At 38.7% G+C, this 22,864-nt stretch overlaps 1 protein-coding gene across 1 annotated transcript in view; it reads left to right on the top strand.

Moving 5' to 3' along the window:
• The window catches only part of LOC136877680 (uncharacterized), a 279,154-nt gene that overhangs the window by 150,740 nt on the left and 105,550 nt on the right, over positions 1-22,864 (top strand). Inside the window, exons 4-5 of the mRNA XM_068228702.1 lie at positions 17,102-17,224; positions 18,599-18,773. Of these exons, the coding sequence (XP_068084803.1) occupies positions 17,102-17,224; positions 18,599-18,773 (298 nt within the window). The remainder of the gene's footprint in view (positions 1-17,101; positions 17,225-18,598; positions 18,774-22,864) is intronic.

Below are 22,864 nucleotides of genomic sequence, written 5' to 3'. Positions count from 1 at the left end.
AATAATAATAATAATAATAATCGTATGGCCTCAGCTACCGTGTGCAGACATTTCAATTTGACGCCATCTGGCTGTCTGCTCGTCAATTTCGACGTTTCGTTTTACTCTAGGCCACCACTAGATGGCAGACCGAGTAAACCGAAACTCTCTTGGGCGTCTATGGCTGAGATTTTTTAATGAATTTTGTCGGGTAAACACCAAATGTGTCACCAGAGATCTTTTACATGCCGACATCGTACGACAAGGAGTGTCGAATGGACTTTTTTCCGCCCTTCAAAAATCCGACTACCTCTGCCGGGTTTGAACCCGCTATCTTGGGATCCGGAGGCCGACACTCTACCGCTGATCCACAGAGGCAGCTAGTAATATTAATACAGTGCAATAAGATTTTTAAGTATCTCAATTTTGTTTATGACACTCGCCTTATTTTCACATATTAATGTTACACAATATGTAATTGACCTCTTAATATCTTATAATATCTTTCTATTCCTTAAAATTTAATCAATTCTTTCTCTTAACATGTACCAGAGCTGTTCTTTTAGTTCTTTACATGTTTTTTTCATTGTTATATTTTTATAATATTACAATAATACATCAATTCACATTTCGTGATTCGTACCAAAATTATAATCTCCCTTCCATCTGTTTTTGACATTTGAGGAACATTTTATATAACACGGTCTCACTCTTCGTTTTAAGAAATACGCAAAGGAACACATTCTGCTATTCATTCATCTTCTTAATGCATACAATCCATTACTCCACATATGCCTTCTTGATAATTAAACTTGCACTATTCAAAATTGTTCCATGGCCTCTGCTGCATGACGTTCCTAGACCTGAATGTTACATACAAGATTTGACTTCTTCTCAGCTGTTGATGTGATCTTTTATTTGCTGGTCTCTATTCATATCCCAATTCATGCTTTCTTAACTCAATTATATGAACACCACGGGGTTCTGAGCTTATGAATTCCTCCTCATTTTATTTCCATTAAATTTCCTCTTAAATGAGCGAGTTATCTCGGTTTACGGACTTAGTTGGATGTATATATTGGACGTATTCTTGCTGGACGTGTACTTCTGCACAGTTTCTGTTGATCTATTCTTACTATAACTTTCAATGGCTCCTTCATACTCGACCTAGAGACCATTGAAAAGGTTATAATAAATATATATATAAATATTGTACCAGGAGCGCATGGTACATGCAGTATTCATTAAGAGCAAAGTCGTATAATTATCATGCGTGCTGAGAACTTCAAGCTCGATGTGTTTACATCTGCCAGGATGAGCCAAAGTGTGAGCAAACAGCTGTGCATGACGTAGATGCAGGAGCAAGGCAGACTAGCCTGCCCAACTCATCAACGTACCTTGTGGTGAGCACTGGATACATCTGGAACCATGAGTCATGCATTCGAGAACTTTCAATTCAGAAATTTATGAAACTCTTTTAATAATGGATGTATCATCTTGGGAGATATGCCATTCTGTAGCCAATCACAAGAATGTGTCTGTTATCAAATCTCAAGAAAATCCATTGGGGGATTTTCAAGTAAATCCACTTTAAAATAATCACGTTACCCTGTGATGTGTAGGCCTTGACCATAGAAAAGACGGGGCTACACAACAATAGACAGGCATTCTTCGGCAAGGGCTCTGCATGGTCAGACCCTATGTTATTCTGTCCGTTGAAAGTAGAGTCGAGTGATGACGTGGTGATTATCAAACGCAACTTGTAAATTCTCATGCCGAGAATTGAACTCAGCGTAACTCTTGAACTGTGGAACTTAATATTTTTTTGAACAAAAACCAAGTGAAATGTTTAATTTATTTCACTGCTGTGCGAGTGTCAGAAAATGATTTAATATATCAGTAACTGTGATATTTGAAAGTGTTTGAAATATTTCATCGTTATAACCCAAGTGTTTGCATATTTCTTGCTATTCAACACTAAAGTGCTCCTTAACTAGTGATAAACTTTGAGCACGATAGACTGTGCCAACCGTACTGTTAAATGCAAGCGACTTAAACTTATAATCCATTATAATGTTAATCTTAACTGGATTCAAACTGATATCTGCACATAATTGTATATAATTGCTTCTAAATATTCTTCAGTGACTTTATTATTTTATGAGACTCACTGTGCTAAGAGTTATTATTTATTTCATCGCTATTAGCAGTGTCTTTTGTGTGTCATGTGTGACAGTATTACTTTTTGTTGTGGCAAGTAACGACAGACAGTGTATTGCAAGTGAACTGTGTTTAGTTTCATCATTTTCAGTGGTAAATACCCATGAACTGTGCTCCATCATTTTGTGCTATCCGCATTTACAACTTCAACATTTTTAGAGTGACATTCATTAATTTCTATCTTCAAGTGTGAAGTGAAGTTTATTGGCATATTTCAAACTATGTGTAGTCTGCCTACATAAATTGAAGGCAGTATTTTTTAGATTTTAGTGACAAGAGATTGTGAACGTGTCAGGGGACTGTACGACTGTGAACACTTATATAAAGCTAATCCATGAGTGATTATCCTGCATCAAGATCCCCGTAGACCTCCAACAAATTCAAGACCTTCAGGTACAAGGCACGAGTTCGATTCCATGGTGGCGAGCGGACTTGGGAGCACGAATCCAGTTCCATGGTGACGAGAGGATCCTGCAGTACGAGTCCAATTCCTTGGTGGTGCGAGGACCCTGGAGTATGAGTTTTGTGGAGAACCATTCAGGAAGATTATTCAGGAGATGGCGGTTCACTGCACCAAGGAGATATGAATTTCAACTTGCCAATATTTTGAATAAACACACTATTCAAAGTACATCTTCACTTATTGTAGGTAGAACCTATCCTCCTTTACCAATCCCTGGCTATTTTTGCCTAGAAAATGCCTTGAGAAATTTCATTCATCCTCTTTTCAAATAACGAGTTAGTACGGGCTATCTTTTACTGGTACTATATATATATATATCATAACAGAGTTTTTGTAGGTTTTGAATATACCAATTATTTGTGTTTGAAGTGTCTATCTAAAGCATTTATAGTACTAAGAGAGTCATTACATATTATAGCTTTGTTAATATTATGATATTTAATATTAGACTTGCTGATAAGCCCCTGGAAGTAGTGGAAACGTTCAAATACCTGGGGAACGAATTAATGGAGAATGCTCGACTGGATGCTGAGATTAGTAAAAGGATTCAAGCTGGAATTTGTTTCTATCATAGGGTAAGAAACATGTCATGGGACAAAGATGTGCCAATGGAAGCAAAGGAAACTATGTACAAGATGTATTACGTACCCATAACAACTTATGGAGCAGATACTTGGACAATGACAAAGATGGATGAGAGTTGAATACAGGCAACCGAAATGAAGCTCTTGTGGAGTATGATACAGAAGAGTAGAAGAGACAAAATAAGGAATGAGAAAATCCGGGAAGAAATTGGAGTGGAAAAAATTAATGATAGAATAGAGAAGAGCTGACTAAGATAGTTTGGGCACATAAAGTGAATGAGTGACAAAAGAATGCCAGAAAAGGTGATGGAAATGCAAAGGCAAGGAAGGAGAGGCCGTGGATGACCACGATTGAGATGGAAGGATACAATCCATCTCAGTATTATAGAAAAAACCTGGACTGGGACACAGTGTTGGAGGAGGAGTGATGGAAAGACCAAAGAAAGTAGAGAGGAACCATATTTGCCCCTACCCGGCTACAGCTGGATAAAGGAAAATGATGATGATGTCTAACTGCAAACATTTCAGTGGTGTATATTGAAGCTGTATGAGGAAGAATAAATTTTCTCTCAATTGCTAATTGTTGAGAATAAAATGAAGCTCCTACTCCTGTTGTGTTGTATTGTATTGTGTGTTTTAAAACACCAGTATAGAAGGTAATATATTTGGGAATATTATTTAAATTTGTGTTAATTACTTCATGTAGAAGCATGTGATTTTGAATGTATGAATATACTTTTTCAGATGTTGGTTTTATTATGGTTGGCTTAAATATATTTGCAGGGAAGATGGTTGAAAATATGGTGTATATTCTATTTTGGATGAGGTTTGGTTTATATTGTTTTACTTCTTCTTCTTCTTTTATGACCACATAGGATCACTTTAGTCAGTCCGTCGTTCAGGTCTCTTTGAAGGGATTGTTCGGGCTTTGCGGTCCTCCCAGTACTTCTTCATACGCTCCGATCTTCGTGCCCTTTCCTCAGTTGAAAATGTGCGTGTTGTTGGTTTGTTTTGTGTAAGGGTAAAGCGGAGGTTTGTATTCTTGAGTTTTGTATTCAATTTTATCTTATTTTTGGTGTCTTCTTGTTTTACTATAGAATAAGCCCAGATTATTCCAGGTAGATTTTCTTCTTTATTCCCCCTGTGGGTGGGGGCGGTATAATAACACCCACAGTATCCCCTGCCTGTCATAAGAGGTGACTAAAAGGGGCCTCAGGGGCTCTGAACTTTGGAGCATGAGTTGGCGACCACGGGCCCTCAGCTGAGTCTTGGCATTGCTTCCACTTACTTGTTCCAGGCTCCTCACTTTCATCTATTCTATCCGACCTCCCTTGGTCAACTCTTGTTCTTTTCAGACCCCAACGGTATTACGTATGGAGGCCTAGGGAGTCTTTCATTTTCATGCCCTTCGTGGCCCTTGTCTTCCTTTGGCCGATATTTTATGTGTAGTATGGTATTCATAACAAAGTTGTATTTTGGTAATAATGGGATATTTGTAGTTGGTCATTCTACTTAATATGTATTTTGCTGCTGCTAATTTCCTTCATAATTCTACTGGTGGGTCAGCAACTTGCACTAGCAGAGCATTTGTAGAAAATGATTTCATTGGCCCTGTGATTATTCTTATAGTTTTATATTGAAGTTTATCTAATTTGGGTTTCTTCTCTTTGGCTGGCATATTGAAGAAGTGACTACTGTATTGAAAAACAGATCTTATAATTCTTTTATATATTGTAAGGTGTGTGTAAGAATCAGATCCCCATTCTCTATTTGTTAATGCTTTCATTACATGTATTTTTCTTTCTATTTTACCTGCAGTATATACAATAGGGTCAGTCTTTTATATATTGTAAGGTGTGTGTAAGAATCAGATCCCCATTCTCTATTTGTTAATGCTTTCATTACATGTATTTTTCTTTCTATTTTACCTGCAGTATATACAATAGGGTCAGTCTACTGGAGTTTATTTTCTTTAAGAAATACCAAGTATTTTGTGACCATTGTTGAACAGAGAAATCAGTGAAGCCACAGAAATCCTTGTCATGTAATGTTATTTAATTTTGGTATTGTCATCATTTTGGTCAAACAAAAGAAACATTTAAAGACTAAAGAAATTATGTGAATTAGAAAAGTGTATATGAAGAACATATTGAAAGTTATTTTTTTAATTTTTTAATGAAGAAGAAGAATTACTGAACTAAATTTTATTATCATTTTATATTCTGTACATCAACAATTGTAATTTGGAAATCTGTTTGAAAAATTTAAAAGGGTCTTCATTTTTGAGGTAACCTGTGCCGCACGTGTAAATTTTTGATTGTGAAATTACTGTGTTTCGTAAATCCAACTCTCTTGAACTTGCCCGTATAGGAAAATGAAATTTTATTGGTGAATATGAAAATCTAGAGGAATTCGGTGTTCTTATTGGCTATTTGTAATTGGGCAATTTCCGGTTTGGGCTCCTTGTTTGAGACCTGGATACAACACGGCTATGAGAGGATATCGTCTTTATTCCAAAGACAGAGTAGCTGTGGATGGCGTGGCAACTGGGGGCGTTTGTACCCTAGTTCGCTCCGACATCTTCAGCGAAGAAGAACCGCTCCGTATTCAGCTAGATGCAGTTGTAGTTCGTACTCCGTTGCCAGTAATGACAACAGTTTGCAACGTGTACATTCCACCGGATTATCACCTTGAAATTTGTGCACTACAAGATTTGATCACCCAACTGCCTCCTCCTTTCCTCATGCTGGGAGACGTGAACGCCCGTAACATACTATGGGGTTCTCTGTCTTCCTGTTCTAGGGGGAGGATGCTCGAGTGAATGATCAACCTGTTTGAACTTTGTGCGCTTAATACAGGGGAACCAACACATTTCAGCAGCACACATGGCACATTCTCACATCTGAATGTCACTTTGAGCACCCGTGTGCAAGTTCCCCTGCTACGGTGGCAAGTACATGACAACCTCTGTGATAGTGACCACTTCCCGATAATTCTCTCTCTCTTGAATCAAAGAACAGTCCGAAGTATCCAAGCGCTGTTTACTTCAGTGGGCAAATTGGCCAGAATTTTCGAAACGCGCAATGATGGCTGATGACGACTGTTGACCACCACGTTTCTTCCATTACTACTGGAATTTTGGCTGCTGCGGAGGAAACAATTCCTTCCTCATCTGGTGTTCGTCGCCAAAAACAGGTCCCATGGTGGACGGATGAAATTGCAGCAGCCATACATGATCGCCGACGGGCTTTTAAGCATTATCGTCAGAATCCTATGATGGCCAATCATATCACTTTCAAGCGTCTGCGCGCGAAGGCCCATTTTTTGATTCAAGAAAGTAAGAAAGCTACGTGGGAAAAGTATCTGTCATCCATCACGGCACATACTCCGTCATCACAAGTGTGGACAAAACTCCGCCGTATTGTTGGAGTACAGAATGTGCCCTCAGTACCCAGAATCTCAATTAATGGAAATATAGTTATGATTCATTCCATCATTGCCGACCACATCGCGTCACATTTTGCAGATACGTCCAGCTCTAGGAGATATGACTCTGCATTTCTTCCAATTAAGCGCGAAGCAGAGGCACACCATCTCTCTTTTGCCACTAGTTGTTCACATCCCTACAACGTGCCCTTCACGGAGTGGGAATTGCGGAGTGTACTCACGCTATGCAGAGATACGGGTCCTGGAATAGACAAAATCCATAATCAAATGCTGGATAGTTATAGGCCAATATGCCTTATGAATGGCCTCTGTAAGCTATTTGAAAGGATTTAAAGTTAAAAAACGTCATCACTGATCCGTATTGAACTAATAATTACAATGATAAAAAGAGAAAGATGTTCCACCTATTCAATACAATAATATTGTTGCACAAATTAATGTATCAACATATTTAATATGTTATGGGACCGGTTTAAACATATGTCCATGTCATCATCAACTGACACAAAAATGGCAAGAAGTCAACACAGTCTTCCATGTAATACACAACACCTTCTTGTGCTACTTGCCCTTACCACAACACCCCCCTGACCCACCTTAAACTACTCCCCTTACTCTCTTACCCCCTCCTATCCCCTACCTATATTCAATTTTTGGTTCTTACTTCCTATTGTACTTCACGACAAGGCTAAATTAAAGTGAGTCTCATAATATTACTTACCTTACCATTTTCACTTTTCTATTTCTTATCTTTAATTTATTTTATTTTCCTTAGATCTCTTAAAATCCATATCAGTACTAATAGTCTCATATTCTAAGAGTTTTTATATATACCACTATCCACCTTTTGAAGTACTAAAACAAAATCATATCATTTGTTACCTAGCAACAAATTTTATCCTTGAATAACAACAATTGTGAATTATACTGCATCATCTTTTTAACCTCAAGATTTACAGAAAGAGTGCTCAAGAACCTCTACATGGACTTCTATTTTTAATTCAAGAAAATTGTCATAAGTGTTTACAATTGTGTTGACTTCTTGCCATTTTTGTGTCGGCTGATGATGACATGGACATATGTCGAAACCGGTCCCTTAACATATAAAATATGTTGATACATTAATTTGTGCAACAATATTATTGTATTGAATAGGTGGAACATCTTTCTCTTTTTAGCATTGTTATTTGAAAGGAAGGTTAACTGGTGTCTTGTGTGTGCCATGGAAAAGGAGGGTCTCTTTTCTAACTACCAGTGTGGATTTTGCTCTCATCGGTCTGCCACTGATCATCTGGTCAGACTGGAGAGCACCATTCAGGAGGCCTTTCTCCGGAAGGAACACCTAGTCGCCATGTTTTTTGACCTGGAGAAAGCTTTACAATGGCGAAAAATGAAAGTATCCTCCTAATCAATACATCATATATTCCGTCATTAGACGGAGTAAACAAGATCAGACAAGTTTCGGCTCGTTTGAGCCATCTTCAGTGAAAAAAATTAGGGGGGTTGGAATAATTTACATAATATGAGTTGAAAAAATGCTAAAAAACATAATGAAAGCGCAAATGAAAAAACAAACAAAAGAGCCTATACGGAAACAAAATTAGCACAAATATACAATATTTACATCAATATGCAGAGCAAAAAACAACTTATTGTGACAAAATTCAGTGAAACAGGTGTTAATTTGAAATAATAATTGATACTAAAAACTGCGTTAACCTAAGAAACAAGGGAATGAGAAAACAAATGATGTAGATGGAAATGAATAATAGTAGCACATGGTGAGGTTGTGGACCTCATAGTTTACAAATTATTGGTTTATAAAAATCACAAAACAGTTTGAAATCGCTGTCAAAATCATCTTAGTGGAAACCCATCACATCAAATTGGTCAGGAGGAGAGCGGGAGCAAACATTTAGAGAGAAACCAAGCCTGAATTAACCTGCAGGCGAAAAGCCTGTGATAAGGAGAAAAAAATACCATGAAATTTAAGGCTTTAGAAATAGCAGCATTCTCAATATCTTCTCAATCTAGCAGTCCCTTTCTTCATTATTGTTTCATAATGTTGGCTGTTGTTTTGCCTTATTATAGAGGGGTCGGAAGAGCCGCATATAAAAATATGAGAAGCTGTGTTAGGTAGAAAACAGATGCATAGTAAATTGTAGTAATCTAGTGGAAACTGTCAATGAAGTTCTAATCTGTAATGGAAAAAATGAGGTTGTATGAGAAACATGGGTTGATAAGTAAAAAGTGTGGAATGGTTGTGAAGAAAGCTTAAACTTACGGTGTGCAGTAGATGGTGTCCTCTCTAGTGGCCTGGCTTTCTCAAAGTAACGGTCTCGTTCGCGTGATCGAGTCTATTGTTGGTTCGGCTGTGTTTGCTAGGATGGAAGGAGCGGAGGGGCAAGGGGAGGTGCAGGGCTGGTTTGAGGAAGGGAGGGGTGTTGAGTTGGAGAGATGGAGGTGGGTTTGTTTGGCAAATATAAGGAATGAATGTTTCAAGAGGATGTTAGTTTACTCGCTGACTTCTAAAGCTCGAATGGCGTGGCCTTCTCAAAGTGACGGTCTCGGTCACGTGATCGAGTCTATTGTTGGTTGGCTGTATTTGCTAGGTTGGAAGGAGCGGAGGGGGAGGGTTGGTGTGAGGAGGGGTGGGGGTGGGGGGAGTGGTGGTGAGTCGGGGAGATGGAGGTGGGGTTTGTTTGTGTTATGGAAATTCTGACAAATGTATGGAATGAATGTTTCAAGTAGAATGTTCTTTTTCTCGCTGACTTCATTTAAATTGTGAGGGGGGTTCATAAACTGATCTAAATCGATGTGGATGCTCTCGAGAATGTTGAGCAAGGTGCCTTTTTGTTCATAATGCAAGATCTTCAGGTCTTTATCTATCGAAGTGTATTCGTGGCTGGATGCTTTATGGTGTTCGCTCATAGCTGAAAAACGATTATATTTGAGAGCGTTGCGATGTTCGGCGTATCTTATGACAAAATTGCGGCCTGTTTGACCTATGTAGCTGGAATTACAGGATTGGCACTTTAATTTGTAAACTCCGGAGTTCAAATATTTATTGTTGATGTTGCTATTGTTATAGTTGACAGTGTGTGGATTGAAAATGAGTTTGGAGTTGGTGTGGGAGGTTCTGTAAGCTATTTTGATGCTGTGTTTCTTGAATATATTAGAAATTTGGTAAATGCTACTATTATTGAAAGTGAATGTGGAAAATTTTTCTTTTGGAGCGGAATCTTTAACTAGGGTAGTCTTGGGTCTGCTTTTGTATCTATTGATGATCCTTCTGATGAAGGTTCTATTGAAACCATTGTGTTCTGCAATGCTGTAGATGGTATTAATTTCTTTTTTGTAATTCTTGCGAGATAAAGGGATAGTTAATGCTCTGAGGACCATGCTATTGTAAGCTGCTTTTTTATGTATGTCTGGGTGCACAGAGGTCTGATGGATGGTATTGATGGTGTGGGTGGGTTTCCTGTATATGTTGAAGGATAAAGTGTTGTTGCTGTTGCGCCTAATGGTTAAGTCCAGGTAATTAAGGGCTTTATTGTTTTCTGACTCTATGGTGAATTTTATATGTGGGTCAATAGAGATGAGAAATCCAAGTACTGTGTTGCTGTTAGTAACGTGGGAGTCTAAAATAACAAAGGTGTCATCTACAAAGCGTGTCCAGTGTTGAATGCCATTGATCTTGCCAATGATGTGAGAATGTTCTAAATGATCAATGTAGTTGTCTGCAAGGATTCCTGAAGCTGGTGACCCCATGGGAAGACCTATCTGTTGGTAAATGACATTATTGAAAGTGAAGAAATTGTTGTTCAAAGTAAATTCCAGAATTCGAATAAATTCATCTATTTCGCCTATACTTAAATTGCTGAATTTGGAGAGATTGTTTTTGATCAATTGTACGGTGCTGTTAACGGGAACATTAGCGTACATATTGGTAATATCAAAAGAATGAAGAGTGTGGTGTTTGGATAAATTAAAGTGTTTGATCTTATTGCAGAATTCTAAGGAGTTCTTTACTGATGTGTTGGCTTGAAAACGATAGTGTGACTTGAGGAATTTGTGAATGAATCGAGATACTTCATATGTCGGACTGTTTCTGAAATTGATAATGGGTCTTATGGGGATGTCTGTTTTATGGATCTTGGGTAGCGCTTTGGCTGTGGGAAGTTTCGGATTCATGATAATCATTTTGGATTTTTCAAGGTCATTAAACAGAAATGAAATGTTCTTGATGATGGTTTTTAGGTCTCTTTGTATTTTATTAGTTGGATCTTTTTTAGAGGTTATGAAGTTGTTGTCTGCAAAAAACGTGTGTGCTTTATTAACATAGTCACTTTTGTCCATGATTACGGTAGCATTTCCTTTGTCGGCTTTTGTTATGATTAAGTCGTTTTGTTTCACTTTTTTCTTAAGTTTGTTTACTTTAGCTACGTGCACTGTGTTGGGTTTAATGGTTTGTTGTTGATTGAGGATGGAGGATAGCTTGTGTTTGACTTCATATCGGACCTCTTCTTGTATATTTATTGGTAATTTATTAATGGCCAATTCAGATTCAGCTATGGTGGAAATTAAATTATCACGGTTAGAAGGATTACCCCAATTATGTTTAGGTCCCTTGCTCAGCACATCAAGATCATCGGCATCAAGAATGATTTTACTTAAGTTTACTACAGGTTGGTGAAAATCATTAGGCCTTGTGTTATTTGAGTTGTTATGTTTGCTAAGCATTGTTTTTGTTTTTGAAAGAGCATTCCATTTCTTGTTAAGTGTGTTTTGTTTCTTTAACAAAGTGAGGTTAAGTTTGTTGGAGACGTGTAATTGAAAGGACGTCCATTCGAGGGGGCAAAGGAGAGTGGAAACTTCTAAATGAGTTTCATATAGTTTGTGGTTCAGGAGAGATTTCTTTTTATGGAGAAATTTGATTTCCTCTTTAATCCAGATTTTATCGGTTTTAAGTTGAGTCGCGCGAGTTTTTGCTGTATTTCTGTGAGTTTTCTTGGTAAACTTTAGAAAGTTGGGGGTTACGTCATTAATCAAGCATTTTTTCAAAAAACGTAAGTCTTGCCCTAATTTGGCGACCTTTATTTTGAGATTGCAATAAAGGTTAGCTTTCACACACTGTCAACTATAACAATAGCAACATCAACAATAAATATTTGAACTCCGGAGTTTACAAATTAAAGTGCCAATCCTGTAATTCCAGCTACATAGGTCAAACAGGCCGCAATTTTGTCATAAGATACGCCGAACATCGCAACGCTCTCAAATATAATCGTTTTTCAGCTATGAGCGAACACCATAAAGCATCCAGCCACGAATACACTTCGATAGATAAAGACCTGAAGATCTTGCATTATGAACAAAAAGGCACCTTGCTCAACATTCTCGAGAGCATCCACATCGATTTAGATCAGTTTATGAACCCCACTCACAATTTAAATGAAGTCAGCGAGAAAAAGAACATTCTACTTGAAACATTCATTCCATACATTTGTCAGAATTTCCATAACACAAACAAACCCCACCTCCATCTCCCCGACTCACCACCACTCCCCCCCCCCACCCCTCCTCACACCAACCCTCCCCCTCCGCTCCTTCCAACCTAGCAAATACAGCCAACCAACAATAGACTCGATCACGTGACCGAGACCGTCACTTTGAGAAGGCCACGCCATTCGAGCTTTAGAAGTCAGCGAGTAAACTAACATCCTCTTGAAACATTCATTCCTTATATTTGCCAAACAAACCCACCTCCATCTCTCCAACTCAACACCCCTCCCTTCCTCAAACCAGCCCTGCACCTCCCCTTGCCCCTCCGCTCCTTCCATCCTAGCAAACACAGCCGAACCAACAATAGACTCCGAGACCGTTACTTTGAGAAAGCCAGGCCACTAGAGAGGACACCACCTACTGCACACCGTAAGTTTAAGCTTTCTTCACAACCATTCCACACTTTTTACTTATCAACCCATGTTTCTCATACAACCTCATTTTTTCCATTACAGATTAGAACTTCATTGACGGTTTCCACTAGATTACTACAATTTACTATGCATCTGTTTTCTACCTAACACAGCTTCTCATATTTTTATATGCGGCTCTTCCGACCCCTCTATAATAAGGCAAAACAACAGCCAACATTATGAAACAATAATGAAGAAAGGGACCGCTAGATTGAGAAGATATTGAGAATGCTGCTATTTCTAAAGCCTTAAATTTCATGGTGTTTTTTTCTCCTTATCACAGGCTTTTCGCCTGCAGGTTAATTCAGGCTTGGTTTCTCTCTAACTGTTTGCTCCCGCTCTCCTCCTGACCAATTTGATGTGATGGGTTTCCACTAAGATGATTTTGACAGCGATTTCAAACTGTTTTGTGATTTTTATAAACCAATAATTTGTAAACTATGAGGTCCACAACCTCACCATGTGCTACTATTATTCATTTCCATCTACATCATTTGTTTTCTCATTCCCTTGTTTCTTAGGTTAACGCAGTTTTTAGTATCAATTATTATTTCAAATTAACACCTGTTTCACTGAATTTTGTCACAATAAGTTGTTTTTTGCTCTGCATATTGATGTAAATATTGTATATTTGTGCTAATTTTGTTTCCGTATAGGCTCTTTTGTTTGTTTTTTCATTTGCGCTTTCATTATGTTTTTTAGCATTTTTTCAACTCATATTATGTAAATTATTCCAACCCCCCTAATTTTTTCACTGAAGATGGCTCAAACGAGCCGAAACATGTCTGATCTTGTTTACTCCGTCTAATGACGGAATATATGATGTATTGATTAGGAGGATACTTTCATTTTTCGCCATTGTAAAGTGAAAACCGTCAATACGGAATGATTCTAATATCTTGTACTGGAGAAAGCTTACGACACTACCTGGTGATATGGGATTCTCTCCACTCTACATCAGTGGGGATTTCAGGGAAATTTGCCAATGTTTCTTGAGAACTTCATGTCCCTCCGTCTCTTTTGAGTCTGAGTAGGGAATGCATTTTCTCAATATTATGTTCAGGAAAATGGAGTACCTCAGGGATCTGTACTGAGTGTCACGCTGTTCACAATCGCCATCAACGACATAGTTGCCGCTGCTGGGCCCGCAGTCGTTCCATCGCTGTATGTAGATGACTTAGCTCTATATTACAGCTCCGGAATGGTGGCGTTTGCTGAGAGACAGCTACAGCAAGCTATTAACTGGGTCAACAGATGGGTCCTGCAACATGGTTTTCAATTTTCAGCAGCAAAAACCCCAGTTGTACACTTCTGTTGATGTCGGCCAATGCATCCCGAACCAGAGCTCCACTTGCAGAACAATGTCTTACCAGTGGTTGACTCCTGCAGATTCCTGGGTTTCCATTTTGATAAGAGACTTACGTGGCAGCCCCACATCCATCAGTTGAAGGTTGCTTGCACGAAGAGACTTAGCATGCTTAAGTTTCTCAGCGGCACTTCGTGGGGGGCTGACTGTGCGGTACTGCAACGATTTTACACGGCGACGGTCCTCTCCCGAATTGACTATGGAAGTGCGGCTTATGGCTTAGCATCAAAATCTATGCTGAGTCTTTCAGACAGTATTCACCATAGTGGAGTAAGGCTGGCAACGGGTGCTTTCCGTACTAGCCCCATTCCCAGCCTACTCGCTGAAGCGGGAGTTCTACCTTTACGGATAAGGAGGCAGCAGTTATTCCTCACATACGCTGCCAAAATTTGTGAAATGCTGCTACATCCAAGCTATCAATGCATCTATCGTACCCAATACCACCAGCGGTGCCAAGACCGTCCGAATGCCACATGGCTGGTTGGGTTTCGGATTGATAGCTTGTGTCATGATTTGAATATTTATATCGGTGGTTGTCTTGAACAAACTCTTAGCGAGGTACCTCTGTGGTTGATTCTGCGACCGGATATATGTCTAGATCTGCTGCGTGGACCCAAGGTGAACATGGATTCCTCCATTTATCGGAGGTATTTCTAGGACTTCGTTCACCAATATCCGGCTGCGGGACATATCTTCATGGATGGTTCTAAAATCGGAGATAATGTTGGTTGCTCTTTCGTCATTGATGATATCAGCACGAAGATCTCGCTTTCTAAAGTATGTAGCGTGTATACTGCAGAGCTTTATGCCATCTCAGAGGCTTTGCAGTTTGCACTGCATGACGAAGAAGCCACTTACTTATGTGTACCGATTCATTAAGCTCTCTGAAGTCTATTGAAACGTATTTCTCGCAACACCCACTGGTACAGCAGATATATGACCTTCTAGCCAGGTTAATGGATTCTGGCCCCAGAATCACTTTCGCATGGCTTCCAAGCCGCGTTGGGATTGCGGGAAATGAACTTGCGGATGAAGATGCATAGGAAGCTGTACTTTTACCTCCAAGACCCGTCAATGTACCTGCTAAGGATATTTGTTGTCAGCTACGTCGAACCATCTTGGCGTCCTGAGAATTGGGGTGGCTACATATCCAAACTCCCATCAAGCTGAGAGCAATTAAGAAGGCAACTACCGCGTGGCAGTCCTCTTTCCGACCTTCACGGAGAGAGACCATAGTATTGTGCAGGCTGAAGATAGGTCATTTACGATCCACGCACTCTTATCTCCTAAAGAAGGAAGACCAGTGTGTTCTTGTGGTGCCGACTTTACCGTGGCCCACATCCTCACAGAGTGCGCCGATCTCTCTCACCTAAGACGGAGCCTTGGCCTGCAGGAAACACTCGAATGCATACTAGCCGATGACGCGACTACTGCTGATCTCGTCATCCGCTTTATGTGCGAAAGTGGACTTATAAAGGGTATATAAATTACAAGTGTACTGTTACTCAGAGAACGTACGTTCCCTTTTGATTCGTTAGTAATCTTTTCGGCCTAATTCTATAATAGTTTTTTTGTTTTATTTTGTACTGCGTTTCCAAATTCCTTTGTTGAATAAATAATTTTTTTTTACATTTTTAATTTCTTTTCCACTAATTTGTCAGAGAGGATGATTACCTCATTGTACTTCCTCTTAAAACAAAAATCACCACCACCACCTTGTGTGAGCGATGCTACTGTCCGCGTCTTTGAATTCAGATCACTGCAGCGGGTGGATGCATCTCTCATGGTAAGCACTAAGTTATTGCATTATAATTAATTTAAACTCATTCTTGTGTTTTGGACCTTTCTCACTTAACGTAACTTTCGTGATTATGTAGAATTTTATTTTGTGTGCCAGAGTTTCCTCTAGATTTCCACATTTACCCAAAATTGAGCATCAATATGACTTAGGGCCGGTTCTACCATCTGCTGGTAAAGTGGCTGGCAGCTTCCTGGGAGGTAAACTACCTGGGGGTGTAAATCAGTTGGTACTTTGCCTTGCGTGCAACCACCTCCGCGCAATTACCTACCTGGAGCTAGACACCGATATACGGAGTTGGCTAGACTGATTTTCAGTGACATCTCGCTTTCGAGTGTGGTGCTATCTATCGTCAGATGTACGAAGCTCATTTTGACTGTCTTATTTTCCTGTGCTTGCATCTGCTGATTGTCACCAGAAAGCCTAATAAGGGGAGTCTTAAGAGTTATGGACAATGATTTATGTCAAGCTTTCGTGATTTTAACCTATGAGCTTCAAAATCAATACCTAATTGGGATTAAAATCTCGAGATTACGTTTTCTTACGCCAGTTATAACCTGTCATATAAGGCAGTGTTTTTGGAAAGTATTCTCGTAGTAGATTGGTCACGTCGCTCGCTTCGTAATAGAAGGTACGTCTTTCTAATTTACATTAAAAATTTATTTTCGTACCCTGCCGTTGTTCTTAACTTTTTATGCGCTCTTCCGATTACCAACGGCCAAATTCAGACCTTCATTATTGGATAAGTCTTCCGCATTAACAGCCAAAATTTTCTTCTGAAGACACGGAGCAAAGTTCTCTGTGAAATGTAAAGAATTTCACCTTATTTTCTTGACATGGCATAAGTCCAAACAGCCTATCATGTCTATAATATTAACTTGGTTGCTAGCTTTGATTCAAATGGGTTGTATCTATGTTGGCCCCTTGTTGGAGCCAGCCTTGATTTGCTTTAAACAGTAAAAAAGCTATAATGGAACATTTTAAACTTCTGTTGACTGATCAGTCAATCAATCAATCAATCAATCAATCAATCAATCAATCAATCAATCAATCAATCAATCAATCAATCAATCAATCAAGTGTGCACTACTCTATACTATGGAATTTTGCTCTAAATGAGATAAGTCTCTCGCTCCATGTCTGTGTTTTCTTTCCTAAACATCTTATATGTATAATCTAAATACAATAGATCTACTTTACATGCATCTGTTAATTGATAGTCCTTGTATTCTATTAATATTATGTATTCAATTTTCTTCTCCTTAGACTGTGGGGACTGAAAAACAAGTTTCTCAACCTGCACATCTTAAGGGAAAAGGTGGCCGCCGGAGCAAACGTAACATAGATATCAGTGCCCGTTCCAGAGTAACCTTAGTAGGACCTGAAATAGTGAGTGTTTAATCCTCAGAATAATGATCATGCTGTTTGTAGAACAAAATCAAAAGCACAAGAGATTTTTCTCCTAATATGAGTACTGTAGTAGTTAATTGGATTTTGACTCTGTTTGGTTATAGATTGCTACTTATTTTTGCATGTGTGTCTGGTGAGTAAGGATAAAAAAGCCAATATGCATTCACATAATGTTTAGTTGGAAAAACTTCTACATGTACATATTTGACATTCTAACTTTGTTGTTGCTATTATCAAAACCAAACACTTGATGATTGTTTCTACATCCTGATAGAAGTTTGCCACCTGCCTCTTAACTTCAGTCACATCTTACCTATTCTTTTAACTCATCAGTTGAATCTTTGTTGGTCAATGTGTTTCTTGGGGTAAAAAAAGAAAATATATTAACAGGTTGACAAGACCTTGCAAAAATATTGTTCTCCTGACATCACTTTGTCTATTCATCTATTCATAGTATTCTCACAAGCACCAGCGATTTGCAATTTCAATTTCCATTGGGTGCTCACATTTGGTGGATTTCTGGATCAGCACAGCCATTTCCAGCATTTGTCACTCAAATAAGATTAGGCATACTTCTACTATTAGTAGTAGTAGTAGAAGAGGAAAGCGATCAAATTACGATTAGCGCCTGTGTAGTCACAGTTCTCATTACAAATTTTCGCTTCAGTCTATGTGGTGTGTCTTATTTTCTGGATACACCTGACTTGTACTTGCTATGGCTCAGTATCTTAAATGCTGGTGTAGGCATTCATTATTGCATCCTCCTTTACTACTGATCCATAGGAATCCCAGATTCTTTCTTTGGTCAGTAATGACTGTAGCAGAAGTTCCTATCCATAGAAATTATTCAATAAATATTCAAATTATTTCTGCATCGGTCGTGTCCATAGCATCAAGGAAATGCACCTTTTGATTTTCCCTCATTTCTGTCTGTATGTATGTATGTATGTACGTATCACAAGAAAACTGCTGAAGAGAATTTAATGACAATTGGTATGTAAAGTTGGAGAATAAGTCGCTACAACCTAGGCCATAAATAATTATGTTCACGCTGAATGAAATGGTAGTTTAGGGGAAGGCCTAAATTTTAATTCTCGAATATTTATGTTATTAGTGGTTCTGTCAATAAATACTACATAACTAAAGTTATAAAGTATTAAATTTCCAATCATTTATGTCTTATACATCCTTGTCATACTGACTATGATAGCAGATATTCATGAACTTGAATTTTTTACATTAAATAAAATTAATGAGACATTAAGAATATACTATTATCATCATTATTACTTTTCTTTTCTTTTCTTTTCTTTTCTTTTCTTTTCTTTTCTTTTCTTTTCTTTCTTCCCTCAGACATATCCACCAAGAAGGAGCACTGAAAGTATTGTGGTCTTGCCTGCTCTGGAACCAGTTCCCTCAATTATTGGCATAACAACTTGGATAATGAATTACTCAGATTTGGACAATACTAAAGAAGAAATCATAATCAGCATGCTGAAAGAAAGTACAGATCTAAAGGATACCATAGGTAAGCAGTCAGTTAAGATTTTGACAGGATCTCAGTGCCAGTAAACACATTGTTCAGTAACATTTTTATTGTTCTCATTGTGATTTTATTTGGTATACATAAATATCACACATGATACGTTCACTTCTTGATTGGAAAATCACATTATTGTCACTGAGTCTATTATTTAGCAATACACAGTTCTCACTCACTTTGCTTAATGACTTTGCAATTATACATAATTATAAGCAACACTGCAACAGTATTAAGAGAAACGCTGAAGCAATTTACAGTTGATTCTGACAAGTACAGATATCAACAAGTCCTCACACTGATTATTCCGTTCACCATCACAAGGCAAGGCTAAGTACCATTCAACAGATTGTTTAGAAATCTCCAACTTCTGGAAATGTTCTTGCAGCACTCTAAATGGAACATACCCGAACATAGAAGAAACAATCGATCAACTGTTCAGTCGATTGGAGAACTCCAGTGTAGATTAAACTCAGATATTTGACTACAATTTTTTTTAAAAATGTCAAAAAAATCTGCATAATTCTTAAAGCTTCAACATGTATCTGGATAATAAAACATCATGGTATGCTTCCTGAAATCTCCCCATGTACAGGATGATAGTGGAACATACCCAATATATGGATATTGCAGAGTTTTCTACAGTTTTTGACTGAACAGATTTTGAGGTTATATGATTTTACAATACATATATATACAGAGAAATCATATCTTATAATGTACTTAGCATTTAGTAAAAGAAAATTTAAATGTATTAAAGATAATAATTGAAGGTCTTACAAGGGTTAGGTTAGGTGTAAGATAATGCACATTCAATAATTATTCTCCCTAAAACCTTCAATATCTATCCTATACATTCCTTACTCTAGGTCTTAAATTATGTCTGGATGTCCTTATGTCCAAGTCTTCGTCTCTCTTATACTCCAAAGTAAGTACCAGTGTCTGTTGATCCTCCATGAAGTCTACATTCTCCTGAGCCCCCGCAGAGTGTGTCAACTGTTGGTTTTCCTCTTCAGTCTCTTCATTAACTTTTAGGTGTTAAGGTAATACCTTCAATTCTGACACATGAACCTTCATCGGCGGTGTGGTCTTCAGAGATACACACCATTCCACACCTTCTTATCCATCTCAAAATGCCCGAGCCACTTTGGTGCCATCCCAGTGTGGAACTTCTGAAGCTTGTTGCTGAGGGGATGGTTTTGATGAAGAAGCAATGTTCCACGTATGAAACCCCTTTCCTCTGGTGCATTGTTGTTCATGGCTTTGCTCCTTGAATGCTGTTTGGCTTGGTGGTGCATCTGTTGAATCTGCTGCTGGTTCCTCGCATGCAGTTAAGATGCATCCTCCAGTTCCTCTCTCTGTCCGTGGATGAAGTTCCAGTCACCAGTTCTCTTGATGGAATGTCTAAGGAAAATTTCTGCAGGTGAGAAATCTGTGATGAGGTTAACTTGCTGTCTGATGGCCAAAAGAGAATCATGTTTGTGTTGGTCCAGCTTGGTATATTCTCTGTCGACTAAGTGGATCCAAAACATCTTTTTCAGCTCCTGGTTTCTTCGTTCAGTGGGATTCATTAAGTGAAGGTTGATCGGCGTAGTCCAGTGTTCAATACGTTCAATACCCCAATCCAACAAAACTTGCAACCATTGTCTTGTGGTGAACTGAATGCCATTGTTTATGAGTAGACACTGAGGATACCCATACTGATTGAAGACTGCCATCCTTAAAAGTTGTATGACATGTCCTAATGTAGCTTTGGGGATGGCGAGTGCTTCTACCCATTTGGTGAATAGATCAGTTACCATGAGGATTCCAGTCTTTCCCTGATGTCCTGGGGTAAGGTCCCATAAGGTCAGTCTCCCAAGACTGATGCAGTTGGTGTCCCCTCATGCTGGTACTCGCCTTCTGGTTGTTCACCTTGGTGTGAACACAGATTGCGCAGGCTTGGACATAGTTCTCAATGTCCTGATGCGTGTGTACAGAGAAGAAACATTGTAGAATCAAAGAATAGGTTTCCTCTTGACCAGGATAACCAGCTTTTGGATTATAACGATATTTTCCCAAAATACTCTCTGTTTGAGATTACTATTAGACATGAAGCAGAGTATACAATGATCGTTGCTCACATCTGTAAGAATTACCTCCTCAATACCCTACCCGTGTCCCCTGGGTGGTGCTAAGTGAGCAACAATAACTCACTGGCGGCTAAACTATCAACAGTTGTTGGTCTGGCCGTAATGCACATGGATAATAAGTGTTCTTAATTATACTATCTTTGAGTCAGAAGTTCTTGTAGCACATCTTTAACTGATCAACAGTCAGTGTTGCATTAGTTGATCCAGGATGCCATTCTACTACAGGCCACATCCTCAGTCTGCCACTTCCTTATTAAATCTAAATCGACCTCATTGTTTCCTCACTGGATAACAAGAAGTACAGGGTCAGTTTGATACTTACTAGTTGGCCTAGGAATCTCTTTCCCTGATAATTCGGTGATTGATTTGCATCTGACCTCAGGATTTCTTGACATATTGTCTGGAGCTAGATTTCTTGAACCAGTAACATGACAAATTTCAATGTCAAAATCAGTAAGGATCAAGGCCTCACTGCTTGTATCCTGATAAGCTAAACCTGGAGTGTTGCAAATGGCTCTTTTTATTTCCCGGAAGGATGTTTCTTCCTTTTGGGTCAATTTAAATGGTAGGTTTTTATTGTGTAGGTCAGTTCATGCAGCAGCCTTCATCTCAAAGTGTTGTACGAAGCTACTGTACCACCCACAGAGGCCTAAAATTGACATACTTGGCCTTTGATGTTCCTCAATGGCCCTGTTCTTCTCAGCTTGTCTCTCCAAGCCCTTGTCTGTCAACACATGGCCAAGGTACTCAACTGAGCTTGATGCAAACTGACACTTCTTCATATGGCAGGTAAGTCTGTGAATCCTCGACCTTTCTAAGACACTAGCCAGGTGTTCCAAATGGTCTGAAAACATCTTGCTTTATACAATGATGTCATCCAAGTAAACTTGGCAAAATTCATCTGTGTATGCAGACAAAACTTCGTCCATCAGATGCATAAAGGTGGCTGGAGCATTCTTGAGACCAAAAGGCATGACTTTGTATTGATATAGTCCTCTTGGGGTGGAAAAGCGGTCTTTGGTCGAGACTCTTCTTTGACTTCTACTTGCCAGTAGGCAGAATTTAAATCAAGGATACAAAAGACTTTTGCCCAGCTTACTTGTTTTATCAGGTTTCGAAGATCAGACATGGGATAAGCATCTGATACAGTCTTGTTGTTTATCTGACGTATGTCTGCACAAAGTTGGTAGTCATCATTTTTATTTTTGGGTAGTACTATCGGAGAGGCCTATCCTGATACTGAAGGTTCAATCAATTCTTGGTTTTCCATTTCCTTGAATTTTTATATTATAAATTTTTGTTTATGTGGAGTAAGTGGGCAAGGCCTTTGTTTAACTGGAGCATTGTCCTTGCAAATTATTTTATGTTTTACTGTTGTGGTAAATCCATTTCTCTCAGTAATAACCTCCGGAAACCTGCTGAATAATTTATAAAGATCTTTCTTCTCTTGCAACCCCAACAACCCTGTTTTCATTCAGCCAATATGTTGGTTTCCAAAGCTTCAGACTCAAATGCTTTATTTTCTAACCATACCAACCTAATTCTACTTTTATTACCGAAGAATATTTTGTTAGCTGTATAATCTATCACTACCCCATATTTGATTAAAAAGTCATGTCCTAAGATTATATTGGGTATTAAATCCTTGACGACTTTCACCGGTACCCTGTATCTATTATTTCATTGGAGCATGTGGCGTTAATAAAGATATAACCCTCAATCTTGTAATTTATACCATGGACTGCCCTTGACAGTCGCCATCTTATCAACATGGACAGGTTTGATTAATTTTGCCACATTCATGTTCACAAATGAGTATGAAGCCGGAGTGTCAAGGATAGCAATAAAAGGCTTGTCATTAATCGTCAAATTAATGGCTGGGTGGAGTCTATTAGCGCCATCAATCACCACTATAAATTTGACCAATATATTCACTTTTTAGCCTGC

This window comes from Anabrus simplex, chromosome 7 (genome assembly GCF_040414725.1).
Source record: "Anabrus simplex isolate iqAnaSimp1 chromosome 7, ASM4041472v1, whole genome shotgun sequence".
Classification (NCBI taxonomy): domain Eukaryota; kingdom Metazoa; phylum Arthropoda; class Insecta; order Orthoptera; family Tettigoniidae; genus Anabrus; species Anabrus simplex.
The sequence above is the reverse complement of the archived record's forward strand: the minus strand, read 5'-3'. Positions and strand labels throughout refer to the sequence as shown.